At 43.5% G+C, this 15,136-nt stretch overlaps 1 protein-coding gene across 1 annotated transcript in view; it reads right to left on the reverse strand.

The window, feature by feature from the left end:
• The window catches only part of RPS6KA5 (ribosomal protein S6 kinase A5), a 1,659,077-nt gene that overhangs the window by 1,589,668 nt on the left and 54,273 nt on the right, over positions 1 to 15,136 (reverse strand). Inside the window, 1 exon segment of the mRNA XM_044073623.1 lies at positions 9,752 to 9,902. Coding sequence (XP_043929558.1) covers positions 9,752 to 9,902 — 151 coding nt within the window.

Genomic DNA, 15,136 nt, shown 5'->3' on the forward strand with positions numbered 1-15,136 from the left:
ATTTCTGAAAGTGGAACCAGTTCTATGGCTTTCATAGCCAAGAGGGCTTCCACCTGGTTTAAGGCCTCTAACCATTGATGTTTTGGTAGATCCGGCCATCCGCTTGGTCTTGGTAGGGTATGAAAATGGAATTTGTAACCTCTTGAAACCACATCCAGAACCCACTTGTCTTGTGTTATATGAGTCCAATTTAGGTGAAAAAGAGAAAGTTTTCCTCCGAGAGGGGCTTCCAGGCAAGAAGTTCCTGCAGCCCAACAGAGGGAGTCATTGAGCCTGTTTTCTATGAGCTTGCAACCTGTCCTCTCCTCCCCTAGGGGTGGAAGCAGTCCACTGTCTTGGTCTATAAGAGGCTTGCGTTTGGGGCCTTCCTCGGGAGTGTCTGTATCTACCCCTCTGAGGCCTGTCTGAATTGGGAAAGGACCAGTTTTTTGTAGGCCAATTCCTACTAAATCTGGGTGGCTGTACTTGTAAGAAATCCTTAACCGTTTGCATGGATTTTGCCTTGTGCTCCATCTTCTTTATCACCTCTTCAGCCTTAGATCCAAACAAAACATTATGCTGAACAGGAGCATCCAATAACTTAGCTTTTACTTGATCTGGCAAGTTTTGTTCCTTTAACCAAGCATGCCTTCTAATGACTGTGCCAGAGGCAGCAGCCCTACAAGAAGCCTCCAAGGCATCAAAACCACAGTGTAAACCATGCTTCCCAACTTGTTCAGTGGCATGCATTAAGTCATGTAATTCCTTATCATCTGCACAAGCGGAAATGGAAGTTAGCTTTTGTTTCAAAACAGACAGAAGAAATTGCTGGTATTTCAGTATATGAAATTGACAGTTTAAAGCCCTAATAGATAAAGTAGCAGAAGTGTACACTTTTTTGCCCCATCTTTCTAAAGATCTGGAATCCTTCTCAGTGGGAATGGGGTTTTTAGCAGTAGCGGCCTTAACCCCCTTAGGACCCTGAGAAATGGTTTCAGGATCAGCAGTAGGATTCTTGTATAAAAACTGGTGGGAATCAGGAACCCTATAATATCTGTCTGGCTTAACAGGAGCTGGAGGAAAAGAGTCAGGAGTTAAGTTAGCCTCCGAAAAAGCATCATCCACAATATCCAAAATAGGAGGGATAGCCATGGGGTCTATGTTGGGGAAGAAGAAAATCCCTAAGTCTTTTCTTAGATTCCGAGTACTCCTGTCCTTCCCAGTGAAAATGTTCCCTCATTTCATGTAAAGTTTCCCCAAAAGAAAAATCCTCAGGGAGAGAAGCTGAAGGAATGGATTCCTCAGCATCAGAATCCTCATAAGGAGGGAAAGAATAATCCTGGTCAGAAGAAGAAACTGAAGAAACAGAAGCCTGATCAGAGGAGTCATAATACAATTCCTGCCTTGGCCTTTTATCTGGAGGGGGATGTGAACCCCTAATCATAGCACATTGTCCGAAGGTCCTGCAACTGAAATATTCAAAGGCCTAGTTGGCTCCTCGTGGGAGTCCGTTTCGGCCATTGGTTCCGAAATGGCCGACGACAGGGGCTGCAAAAGCGCCTCACTGACGACGGCCGAACCTGAATCTGGCTCTGCTTGTACAATATTGTCTGATTCGGACCTCAGAGGCATGTCTTTATCCTTGCGTCGTTTGTGAACTCCGGTAGCCGGAAGCGTGTCCGATGACATTTTGTAATTAAAACGCCTACCGAAGTAATGAAATGCAAAATTGTACCTTCGTTTAATCATACGTTGATTAAATCTAGCACAAAACCGACAACTAGCTACGTCGTGGTCAGGGGCTAAGCAAGGAATACAGTAAGAATGAAAATCCTTATGAGGTATTTGCTTCCCACATGAAATACAATTATTAACTTTTTCTGACATCGGACTGGAGCAAGAAAAAAGTTTCCTCAACGGGGTACTTAGCTTTGAGTAGGAGAAGAAAGTCTTCGGACTGAAGTACGTTTAGAAAAAATTGTCAGGAGTCAGCCGACCGGCACTTGCGAACTGCTATCACCGCACGGCAAGAAAGACTGGAGAACATGGCGTCGGCTGCCAGCTTTGTACTCCTGGCACTCTGACGTCAGGGAGCATGGCTGAGCAGCCGACGCCGGACCCAGACTTTGGGATTCTGGCTGACCGAGGACTGCCTGCCGGCAGGGCAGAACCCTACAGTCATGACTGCAACAGTGAAACACGATGAACATCCTTGGTCTGAATGGTGTCTAACTGAGCTCCAATGAAATCCAGAACCTGAACCAGGTTCAACAGGGACTTGCTGAGATTTATGATGCCCAACTGGTGGGCGGTCTGAAGAAGGAAATCCCTGGCTTGGCAGAGTCGATGCCTGGAGGGAGCAGAAAGCAGCCAATTGTCCAGGCAGGGAAAGACCTGGGAGCCCTGCAGCCGCAGGTGAACTGCTATCACTGCCATCACTTTGGTGGGCACCCTGGGGGCTGTGGTGAGACCAAAGGGTAGAGCTTTGAATTGGTAATAATTGGCCCCCAGCTGGAAGTGAAGGAATGAGCGTCTGTCCATTTTGATGTGACAGTATGCACCCTGGAGGTCCACTGAGCACATCCAATTGTTCTCCTGCAGGAAGGGCAAGATAGACTTGAGTATGACCATCTGGAATTTCGTCTTGGCAACAGACAGGTTCAGGGTTGAAATATCCAGGATTGGTCTCAAGTCTCCTATTTTCTTTGGCACTAAAAAGAACCTGGAATAGATGCCTAATCCGGACTGGTCTGGGGGGATGGGCTGGATGACTTGCTTTTCGAGCAGCTTGGAAATTTCCACTACTGCATCCTCCTTTTGTGTGGGTGGAATGTCCAGGAGGTTCTGGGACTGAGAGACATTTGAGTGAAGGGAATTGAATATCCTCTGGATATGATTTGCAACACCTAACAATCGTCTGTGATAGACTCCCAAGGCTATTGGGTGTAGTGAGAGGCGACCCCCGACTTCCTCCAGAGATGAGCAGCCAGGCAACCCTTCAGGGCTGCTGAGTGGGCCTGTCTGGGAAGGAATCCTGAAACCCTAGGTTTCTCGGACTCCCTTTGCCGCGAGGGTGGTGTCTGTCAAATCCCCCTCTGCCTCTGGGGGAAGGTGAATCCTGAGTGTCTAGGGAATAACCCTGAGAATTCCAGAACCACATCTTCACTCCTCACTGATTCCTGGAAAAGGTTCGTTGAGGGGATGAGAAGTGGATTTCAATGGCAGACAAGGTCTTACCATTCTTCTCGCTCTGGACCAATGTGTCACCTACAGTATTTCCAAAAAGAATGCAACCATCGTACGGGGCATTTGTAAAAGATGCCTTAAAGGACACCAAAAAATCATAAATTTGGAGCAATGCATGACGCCTGATGGCAACGGCTGCTCTAGCCTTCAGTAGTGTGAGATAGGAGCTGCATAGAGGTTTTGGAGATGGAGGTGAGGATGGCCATCTGAAAGGAAAAAACCTTTTCCTCTGCCAACATGGACCCTGGGGCAGACTCAGTGACCTCCTTAACCAGGTCTCGCTAAAGCCTGATCACGTGTGGCATGTAGTTCAGAGCACATACAGAGAACATTGCTGAAGAGTAGACTTGTTTCCCAAAATGGTCAATGATGGTAAACTCAAGGTCCAGTGTGTGGACCGTGGATCTCTCCTGCGCGAGCTCTTTCTTGGTAGCCACTACCACCGTGGCATTGACAAGGGATCCCTTTGAACAGTGTAGTTTATCTGATGGGCACTGAGGATCTCATCAGGGCACTTGCGGATAGGCTCCACTGCACCGTATCAGGCTCCTTCCACACCCGAGATGTAATGAGATCCACCAGGGGATCTGAGGGAGGGGACACCCAGAATGTAGAGAGGTCCTGCGCCAAACACCTCCAAGAACACATACTTGTCAGGATTGGGTTTTGGGGCAGACCACCACCCACACTGGCAAAGGATCTCCATGATGTCTTCAAAGGACACACCATCTGGGAGTGGGAAGCCGGGGGGGGCCCTCCCCTTCCTCCAAGTCGGTGTCCTCCATGAGAGACTCCTTTTACATGTGTGTTTTCGAGGAACCTCCTCAGGGGGGGGGGGGGCGTCTCTGGGGAAAACTCTAAAACTTCAGGCTGTTTCCATGGGGGAACTCCCTGGGGTGGAAGCCTTCCTGTGTTGGAGAGAACCCTTCTAGTTTATCAGTGGGAGTGGTAAGCACTAGGTAGCCTATCTACCAGAAGAGGAGTGGTTTCTGGCCCAGAAATTGTAGTTTATTGGCCATTTGGCAGCTTTTTCATTTCTTTCAACTTTCTGGTTTAAAAGCCTGCATTTGTGCTCGTTTCCCACCTTTCCTGTAACTAGTCTAGTCCAGATACAGATTTGCTGTATCTAGGTCTCTTTGTAAGCTTCTGAGCCCCCCAAGCCTTTCTGTGTTGCAGGGAAACCTTCTAGCTTATCAGTGGGAGTGGTAGGCACTAGGTATCCTACCTATCACAAGAGGAGTGGTTTCTGGCCCAGAAATTGTAGTTTATTGGCCATTTGAGCATTTTTCCATCTCTTTCAACTTTCTGGTTTAAAAGCCCGCATTTGCGCTTGTTTCCCACCTTTTCTATGACTAGTCTAGTCCAGATGCAGATTTGCTGTATCCAGGACTGTTTGCAAGCTTCTGATACCCCCAAGCCTTTCTGCGTCAGAGGGAAGCCTTCTAGCTTGTCAGTGGGAGTGGTAAGCACTAGATAGCCTATCTACCACAAGAAGAGTGGTTTCTGGCCCAAAAATTGTAGTTTACTGGCCGTTTGGGAAGTTTTTCCACCTCGTTCTACTTTCTGGTTTAAAAGCCTGTGTTTGTGCTGGTTTCCCGCCTTTCCTGTAACTAGTCTAGCCCAGATACAGATTTGCTGTATACAGGACTATTTGTAAGCTTCTGAACAGTGCCAAAGTCTGCTCTTCAATTTTTCCCTTAGATCTGCTAGTTCTCTCCTCTCCTGCACTTTTACTAGTCTAGCACTTTACCAGACTTCTTGTAGCAATTATTGCAACACACAAAAGTGCTACCAGCACTAAATGTTCTACAAGGAAACAGCTCCATTACCTATTATTAATGCCCATCCCTCCAAGCATATCTAAAGGTCAGCTCCCTGTGCTTTCTCTGATTAACCTGGTGAACCTGGCATCCTGAGGCAATGTAGCAACTGCCTCATGTATACCGACAACCCTCTCCTCTTACCTGCCAACACTCAGACTTGCGAGAGATGCACTTATATATCCAAATTGGAAGCCACACACTCTCTACCCAAGACTGCAATAGCTGGTCAAGAGGAGAAGGTCAACACTTGCACCACACCACATAGAACACACAGCCCTCCAGAACACACACCAGCACTGCCTTCACATAAAAACACAAACCACACACCCACCTTTGTGGTGCGTCTCAATAAAAATCTACCCAAACAGCAGAGACCTCCAAGGCAGAAACTCACTCGACCACCACAACACAACACTAATCACGAGACACATAACTCTCCTAAACAGTGTGCCGCTCAACCAAAGCCCCTAAGGCAAAACATTATGCCCAACACACTAATCATAGGTGACTCGATAGTGAGGCACACTGATGTCCCACTCACTAGGTTGAATAAGTAAGAGGTAACAGTCAGCTGCCTGTCAGGTGCCAGGATCTGTCAAATAACGCACGCACTCAGGTCCCTCAACAACAGGTACAAATATGACTCTGTTACTGCACATGTGGGTGTGAATGACCTGAGACATACCTCCCTGGACTACATGAAAAAAAAAATGGAGGAGCTCTCGGATTATGTAGCCCAGGCGGGTATGACCTTAGCCCTAAGCAGCATCCTACCATCACCCAGAATGATACCACAGTCGTCGTCTTCTTTCGGCTTTTTCTCAGTTAGGGGTCACCACAGCAGATCACCTGTCCGCGCATGATTGGCAGTGGAGTTTTACGGTGTTGAGTTGCCAGCCTGGCGCCCAACATTCCACGGAAGGCACACACATGCATGTACTCACACCTAGGGCCAATTTAGAGTAACCAATCCACCTACAGCATGTCTTTGGGATGTGGGAGGAAACTAGAGCACCCGGAAGAAACCCACGGGACCACAGGGAGGACATGCAAACTCCACACAGAAGGCACCCCAGCCGAGGATCGAACTGGAGAACCACTTGCTGTGAGGCAGCAACCCAGAATGATACCACAGTACAAGCAGAAAATGACTGATTTCAGCAATTGGCTAAGTTTCTGGTGTCATTCTAAGGGGATCCAGTATCTGTCTGCCTGGCATGACATGACTGACAGACCTAGATGCTTTGCCAAAGATGGCCTGTATCTGTTACCCCTGGGCTTCTGAATACTGGCCAAGGCTCTTGCCACTCCTGCAGTGCCTTTTTAGGCAGTGGTCCAAAGACAAAATTACCACCTTAACAGCTACAAACAAATGCAATCTAAGGGTCATGCTGCTCAACGCTAGAAGTCTAAATCTCAAAATGCACTCGCCCGAAGCACTCTAAAATGGAGAACATCGACATTTGGGCTTTAACAGAGCCCTGGTTCAAGGCAGCAGAAAGCATCCCTGCACTACCAGGCTCTAACTCATTCCACACATTTCGGCCCCAGAACTTGGACCGAAGTTCCAAAGGCGGTGGTGTTTCCATATTCATAAAGGATGCGCACACCTCCAGACTGGTAGCCCAACATAACGCATCAGAGATACTTCAGGTGCAGCTAACACTGGGTAAGACAGCAATTCAGGTCATAGCCTGCTATAGGTCCCCAACCATGTCCCAAGACTCACACTCCACGTTCCTAAGGACCATGGAGAATATTAGGGTCCAACCTAACACTCTCATACTGGGCAACTTCAACTACCCCTCTATTAACTGGGAAAACTACTCATGTACCAATACACTTGCCCAACGTTTCCTGGAATTAATTAATTCCAATGCCCTGGACCAGCTCATTCTTACCCCCACTAGAAGTAGCAACATTTTTGACCTGGTCATTACTAACACGGGCGACCGCTGCTCTACACCAACAGTCAACTCCTCCCTGGTTAGATCCGACCACAAACTAATTACCTTGGAAATCCACATAGCCCCCACCCCCATTCCCGCAAAGGTAACCACCATGAAAAACTTCTCCAAAGCTAACTTTGGGCTGCTAAAAACAGAGGTGGCTAATTTCACATGACCCATGCAAATGGAGACTAGTTGCATGACTGCCGAGTCATACACCAATGCACTGTACGAACACGTACACAAATGCATGGGATCTCGCCATACCCAATAGAACCAAAACGCTCTCCTCCAAAAAAAGGAAGCCAATCTGGTGGTCCCTGCCATAAACAAACTCTACAACAGAAGGAGGAAACTGATGCAGAATAAGGTGAAGTCCCAAGAGTGGAAAAACTCCCTTACCAGCCTCAACAAAAAGTTCAGATCCCTCATCAAATCCTCTAAAGCTTACTATGAAAACAGAATTGCAGCAGATAGTAAAAGACAACCACAAGGCTTTCTATAGTTATGTAAAGAATCTCCACAGCGATACCCAGATTTGCTCTGAGCTACTGCACAATGGTATCTCCTACACTGAGCCAACAGATATTGCCAATATACTGGCCGAAAGATTCAGTGCCAATTTTAGCCCTCTCTCCCCCCAAAGGACCAATTGCAAAAACCAGTAGATTGCCAGGCACCCAGTATTACTGCTGCACAGGTTAAAACAGCACTGTCCAAGGCCAAGAATACAACTTCTATGGGACCTGACAATATCCCTGGCTGTGTTCTACATGAATTACAGAGTGAACTGGCACCTCACCTGTGTGCCCTGTTCAATCACAGCCTCACCTCAGGCTTTGTCCCTACCGAATGGTGCACTGCTACAGTCATCCCTCTCCACAAAGGAGGAGCGACTACAGACCCTGCAAACTATCGTCCCATTAGCCTGACGAGTCTGATATGCAAAGCTATGGAGCACATCATCATGGAAATAATAAACAAGGATATAGGGAATCTACAATCTCTGGATCCCACACAATTTGGTTTTGTGAAGGGTAGATCATGCCTGCTCAGCTTGGTTAACTTCTTTGAGTCAGTCACCAGAGCTGTGGATGAAGGCAAGGTGGTTCATACAGCCTACCTTGATCTGGCCAAGGCCTTTGATACCATTCCCCACTCAGGAATCATAGAAAAACTCACTAAGCTAGGCATCAACCCCTATATAACTAGGTGGGTTGCAAACTGGCTCACAGGTAGAACCCACTGTGTGAAAGCGGCTGACTCAAAGTCAGACTGCCGACCAGTCACAAATGAAGTCTCACAGGGTTGGGTCCTGGGTCCTCTTCTGTTTGGTATCTACTTCTCTGAATTCCAGTCCAACAAGAAGGGACTCTGGCTGACAAAGATCGCAAACGATTGCAAGTTGGGAGCTATTATTAACTCCGCAAGTGATGCTGACATCCTACAGAAAGGCCTCAATGAGACCAATGACTGGTGTCAGAACCATGGCGTTAAGCTCAATGCTAAAAAATGTGTCGTCATCCTGTTTGGGAAAAACCCGGTTCCCATGAATTACCACACTGATGGTAGTCCACTGAACACAGAAGGCGTTATAAGAGATCTTGGCAACACAGGTTGACAGCAACCTTACTTTTGACCACCTCATTGCCACTGTGGTCAGAAAGTCCTTCTATGTGGCACATCTCATTACTAAGGGTTTTGGATCCAGGAAGAAAGATCATCATCTTTCTCTACTCTTCCCTCATTAGGCTAGTCAGAGTACAATGCTCCATTTGGCATGTATCTCACTAGACACCTGCAACATCTGGAGCGGCTGCAAAAGTACCTCACAAAGAGGATCCTAGGCCTTAAACACTTGTCCTATATGGACAGACTCAAAAAACTCCCAACTATTCTCGGTCTCATATCGCCTACTTAGAGACGATCTCTGCTTGACTTACAAAGCCATGTCTGACCCAGCTCTGTTATAAATGTTACATCTAAAGAAATCCCAATCCCTCTGCACCACATGCTCCAGAGACCTCAACCTCATTACTACAATCAACAGAACTTGCTGGAGGGACAGGTTCATAACCCACAGACTGCTCATGCTATGGAACAGACTTCCCATACATGTCAAACAGAGCACCTCACTGGACCTCTTCAAGAGAAATCTTGATGAGTGGATGGGAAATAGAAAATTCACCCCGAGGATCACTCCGGTGGCTCTACTCGACAGAGGCATTGGGAACTAAGGTCAGGTGGCACAATGCTAGGATAATCCTATGGGCTAGGCTTGTAAAGGCTCCACGGCCATTAGCCTAGTACACACCTATGAACAAAGGTAAGATATTGGATTTTCAACTGCATTCCTGATTTGCATCTTAGTTAACCATTCCACATCTAGTTTGTTCCTAGACAGCTTAGGTTATATGCATCTGTGACTCGTGGCAGCTATCCCACTGCAAATCAGTAGTGCCTTAGACTTTCTACCTTTGGGAGAGGTCTTTCACAATTCAACTGGTCTGTTTGGTATTTATTTTGTTATAGCAAACTGCCTTTTTATTCTTTTCTATGTAGCTCACACATGTTGAAATTTTGCAAATGGTTATAAGTACTTAAAATCACTAACATCTCAAGGCAGACTTAAGAACAAAATATCAGTGTTAAAAGTAGAAATGTGCATTTCAAAAGCGTGCATCATAAAGGTTCCCAGAATTATACCATTAGTCCTAGGGACACAAAAGATGACGTGTGTGAATTCATACATACCTGGAAAAAGGGATGGCTCTTGACTTCTTCACTGTCACTTGGACCACAACCAAGCCTCTTTCTTGGGTCTTTTATCAAAAGGCGCTGAATTATGTCTTTAGCTATGGGTCCTACTTCTGGAGGATAAGGAGGTTCACTTTTAAGTATTCTTCTGAAACAAGGATGAATTAATAACACAGCACATATTAATTAACATGGAATATGACTGTGTCTGATACCACTACAACAAAACAAGATATGAGCAAAAATATATTTTGAATTTAGCCTAAAGAAACTTCCATGGTGGGTCTTATGGTTGAATACCAATCAGTGTTCATCTTATTTTCTGAAACCTCTTTGCTCAGGTATGGACATGCACATGTGATAATGCATGCCACGATATCACATACTGATCTCGCTGCATTTTTCTTTTCTGACAGTTCTGATCTGGTAACGTTTTTCTGTTTACATATCTTTTGCCCTCGCTTTTCATCTCTTCTCTTCCCACTTCACTCTGTACAAGCCTGTTTTCCTTTCTACCATTCTCTCTCTCAGACTGTTCAATTATGATCAAGCTGTGTGTATGTATAGGTGTTTTATCTGCCTTTTACCTGCCTTCTTCGTGTTTGCTACGCTTGATTTGTGTCTCTTTGTCCTCATTCTGTTTTGGTCAAGTCGCATTTAGCAGTTTTGGTTCATTTTACCCTATATCTTAGGTGTTTTATCTGGGCAACCATTTGAAATATCAGGACCCATCTCATTCAGTCGCGAAACATGGAAACTGAATGGCCAAAAACAGACCTGCATATGCCAAGTCTGAGGTGGCCATTTCATGGAATATTCCTTTTTCTCTGAACTATGGCGATCTCAGATTGGTATATACAAGTATGGGGGATACAGGAGTGCAGGGGGGCTTGCAGCCCTGTAAAAGAAATACTTTTTCTGGCATGTTGGCACCCTGCTTTAAGACAGTCAGCTTTTCAACAGGGAGCAATACATTCATGTGCTGGATTTACTACTAACAAAAGCTTTGTACTTACCATAATACTCAATACTTTCACTCACGTCTGTCTGATACAACATATGCATCCGAGCCACTTGTCAGATCCAACCAGACAACATCAGTGCTCCAGCCTCGAACCCTAAAGAATTTTCCTCCCATAATGCATCTGTCCCCCTAGTTACCTCAGACCTTAATAGATCTTGAAGATCCAGCTATCATTCTGCTACTAGAGAGAAAAATCTATCAGTGAATCAAGCCGTCCTTCACATCTTACAGAAGAAAGGGGACAGGTGGGAAGACTGTCATATCAGAATAACACAAATGAAAAGATCTAGCAGTATGTTAAGTACATAACTTTTGTATCCTATTCATTCAGTTTGTCTGATACGATATATTGATCAGAATCCCAAGCTACAAACCTCCCGGGTGGCTTCATGACAGGAGACCTTTTAGGATGGTAGCTCTGAAGGAAGTTTGGTTTTTGAGAAGTAGTCTGGCTTATAATGACTAATAAAGGTATGAATGGATGACCAAGCAGAAGCATCCAAATGTCACTTAGTGAAGAAAAAATATAAAGAAACTGTAGAGGTAAGCTACACAGTCCTTCTGGCATATACTTTTGGTTTACCAGGCAATGGCTTGTTTTGATTGGTGTAAACAAAGGTGATGCAATCTGACAGCCATCTAGATGGACAGACTTCCTCATCCTTTATGCCATAGATCAAGGGAGGCATCTTTTCTTAAGGATTTGGTTCTGTAAAGGCAAAAACACAACTGCTTGTGAACATCTAGAGTATGCAAAATGTATTTCCTTTGTTGAAACTGTTTGGAAAAACACTAGCAAGTGGAGCAGTTGAGGTAATTTGGCTTCTGTAGTCACTTCAGAAATAAAGAAAGGGTTAGTTTTGAGTGATACCTTATCCTTATAAAGTATATATGGCAGAGATGAAGATAAGGCTTGCAAGTTCTGAGATTCAAATGGCCAATGTGATGGCTACTGACAAAAACAGGAAAGAATTTTCAAATGTGCTGAAGACACTGATTTTTAGGGAGGTTTAGTTAAAGCTTTTAGAACCAAATTTAAAACCCAAGGTGGAATTGAATCTTTTACTAGAGGTATGAGTAGAAATACGCCTTTAAAAAAGGCTTTGCATAACGTGTGCGCTGCAAGAGAATGATCTTCCATTTACTGCAATAAATTTTGTAAGTGGGATTCTTCTGAGAGGCTGTAAAGAGTTTAACCACAACTTCTGCGAGTGCCTGATCTTTGGTCATAAATGGAACTGGAGAAATCAAGTGGTTCGCCTTGGGTTCAGAATGTCCTGGTGAGGTTTCCCAGAGAGGTGAGTGATGAGATCCTGAATAGAGTCCAGGAGCTAAGGGAGCTCTCACAGTGAGGTTTCATAATGAGGAATCAGATTTGTCTGGGCCAGAAGGAAAACTGTTGCCTTGCACCTCACTACTTTCTGCAGGAACCTGGAAATTAAAGGGAGAGGTGGGAAAGGCATAAAGTAACCCCAGAGGTCACAGTTATTTACAGCATCCCTTGATGACTATCCTGGTGGGGAGCAGGAGAGGAAGGCAAGGAACTTGCTGCACTTGATACTCTGGGAAGAGGTGAACAAACAGCAGCAAGAGGTGCCAAAACAATGAAAAATATGACTGACTCCCACTGGTTTGAAGGAACACTTGTGAGAAGAGTCTAGCTGAGCCTGTCTGCTAGGCAATTTAAAACTCTGTGGATGCATGTTGCAATAAGAAAATGGTGAGAAGCCACTGCCCTCTGACAAACCCTCTATGCTTCCCAACTTAATGGGTACGGCCAGGAGCCTCCTTCTTGTTGATGTACCAAATTAAAGTCATACTGTCTGTTTGGATGAAGATCATGTCCTGAGGAAGTTGGTCCTGAAGTACCTACAACACAAGGAGGGTCGTCCTCAACTCAGAGATTTGTGTGTGCACTGGCATCTATGTCTGACAACTAACCTAGGAATATCTTCTACCCTTGTGATGTCTCCCGCCCCCCACACTCCAGGGATTAGGCACTGCGGTCACTATAGCCACAGAGTTTGGGGTCACAAAGAACTTTTACATGGAAACAAGTGAATTCACCCACCACCTTAGACAAGATCTGCAAGACTTTGTGATAAAGATTTTGGAGAGAAAATGCAGACAATGAGACCACAGAACTTTAAGAAGCCACTGCAAGAGTGTCATGTGAAACTGTGCAAAGTGAATCATTAAAATGTAAGAAGCCATGAAGCCCAGAACTCTCAGAACCAGGATAGATGTGGGGAAAGGGGTGAGAAAAGGGCCTAGATGGCAGTCTTCAGCATATGAAGTCTTTCTTGTAGTATGGAAATTACGGACTGGGTAGCATCTAGACTACTTCCTATAAACATGATAATCTGTGTAGGTGTCACGTTGGACTTTTGCAGACTGACTGTCATCCACAGACAGATACAAAGATTTAGGAGACAGTTTCTAGTTTCTATAAGAGACTCCATCAAGGGGACAGCCAGAAATAATTTTACAGAAAAGATCTTGTAGTCCATAAATCATAGGTGGGCTATTACAATGTATCCAAAGAAATATGCCTGGTACCACCACGGCTCTTCAAATATAAATAAATTTACAGAAAAGATCTTGTAGTCCATAAATCATAGGTGGGCTATTACAATGTATCCAAAGAAATATGCCTGGTACCACCACAGCTCTTCAAATACACAATCTTTTATTGAGACAAACAGCCATTCAAATCAGTAAGCGCTTTCGGGTTACTTCAAAACCCTTCATCAGACTTATTCAATGACATTTCTTATCATATAAATATAAAAAAGGTGCCAAAAAAGTTTTTCAGTCAATTAATTTGTATACCTAAATTCACCACTAGATGGTAGCATTTATCTACAAATTAAATTCTTATGATACATTGAATATAAACGGATGCGTTTAAAAAATTATATATTTAAAAATATCCGTTTGTATGTATGAAAACATGCATATAAATAATATTTAATATAATGTATATATATATATATATATATATATATATATATATATATATATAAATATAAACATGAAATATATAAAAATGTATAAATATACATAACACATAGGACTTGTATTTCATGAACTAAAATGCATAGTAATTAATAAAATAATATCTTTATTGCATAAAGACATATATATATGGAAGTGCACTTGTGTAATATCAAAAAGATAACTTCCTCTTGGATGCACAGTCAACGTTTCAATGGTCTATCTCTCAAGAAGGGTTTAATAGAGACCCTATCATTCAGCCCCTTCTTTTTATCTGACTGCATCCTGATTATCCATTTGATTTTTTGTTGTGCTCTTATATGTCTGGTTCCAGCAGCTTCATACATCCAGAGAATGGTAGGACATACATTTTCAAACACTATGCTGACTGCAAATCTAGGGATCTCATCTGTCTAGGCGAGCTGTGAGAAATGTACAAGCTACTATATAGGCAAAACTAATCGAACTTTAGGAGGAAGGGTGAGGGAACATACTTATGCCATTAATCTGGAGGATGAGACAAATGCTCTGACCAAACATACATTAGAGAATGATTTAAGCCATAAGTTTAAGTTTACAGTAATAGAATTAGTAAACAGGAGCAAGAGACTAGGAAACATCAAGAATCATACAGAATTTTATATAATAAAGATATTATTTTATTTTATTATTAATTACTATGCATTTTAGTTCATGAAATACAAGTGCTGTGTGTGTTATGTGTATTTATATATTTATACATTTTTATATATTTCATGTTTATATTTATATATATGTGCAATCTATTAAATATATTTACATTTATATGTATGTTTTCATACATACAAACGGATATTTTTAAATATATAATTCTTTAAACGCATCCATTTACATTCAATGTATCATAAGAATTGAATTTGTAGATAAATGCTACTATCTAGTGGTGAATTTAGGTATACGAATTAATTGACTGAAAAACTTTTTTGGCGCCTTTTTATATTTAAATGATAAGAAATGTCAATAAGTCTGACAAAGGGTTTTGAAGTAACCCGGAAGTGCTTACTGATTTGAATGGCTGTTTGTCTCAATAAAAGATCATGTATTTGAAGAGCTGTGTTGGTACCAGGCATATTTTTTCGGATATATTTACTATTTGCTGTTGACGCTGCAGGTACTTTTGTCCTTTCAACTGCCTATTGGACTTTCTAATAATACTGTGGTTTTTGGCAGTGAAAGGGACATGGCTGAAGGAAATGTTTCTGAAACCAACGTACCATGTGAAGGTAACAAGATTCCTAATGTCAATGAAGCCTTTAAACGTTTACTAAAAGCAGAAACTAACGTACTCCTGCAGTTTCTTAGATCTGAACTTTCAAATGCCA

The sequence above is a fragment of the Protopterus annectens genome, chromosome 6.part0 (assembly GCF_019279795.1).
Source record: "Protopterus annectens isolate FY-2018-M chromosome 6.part0, PAN1.0, whole genome shotgun sequence".
In the NCBI taxonomy this organism is placed as follows: Eukaryota; Metazoa; Chordata; order Ceratodontiformes; family Protopteridae; genus Protopterus; species Protopterus annectens.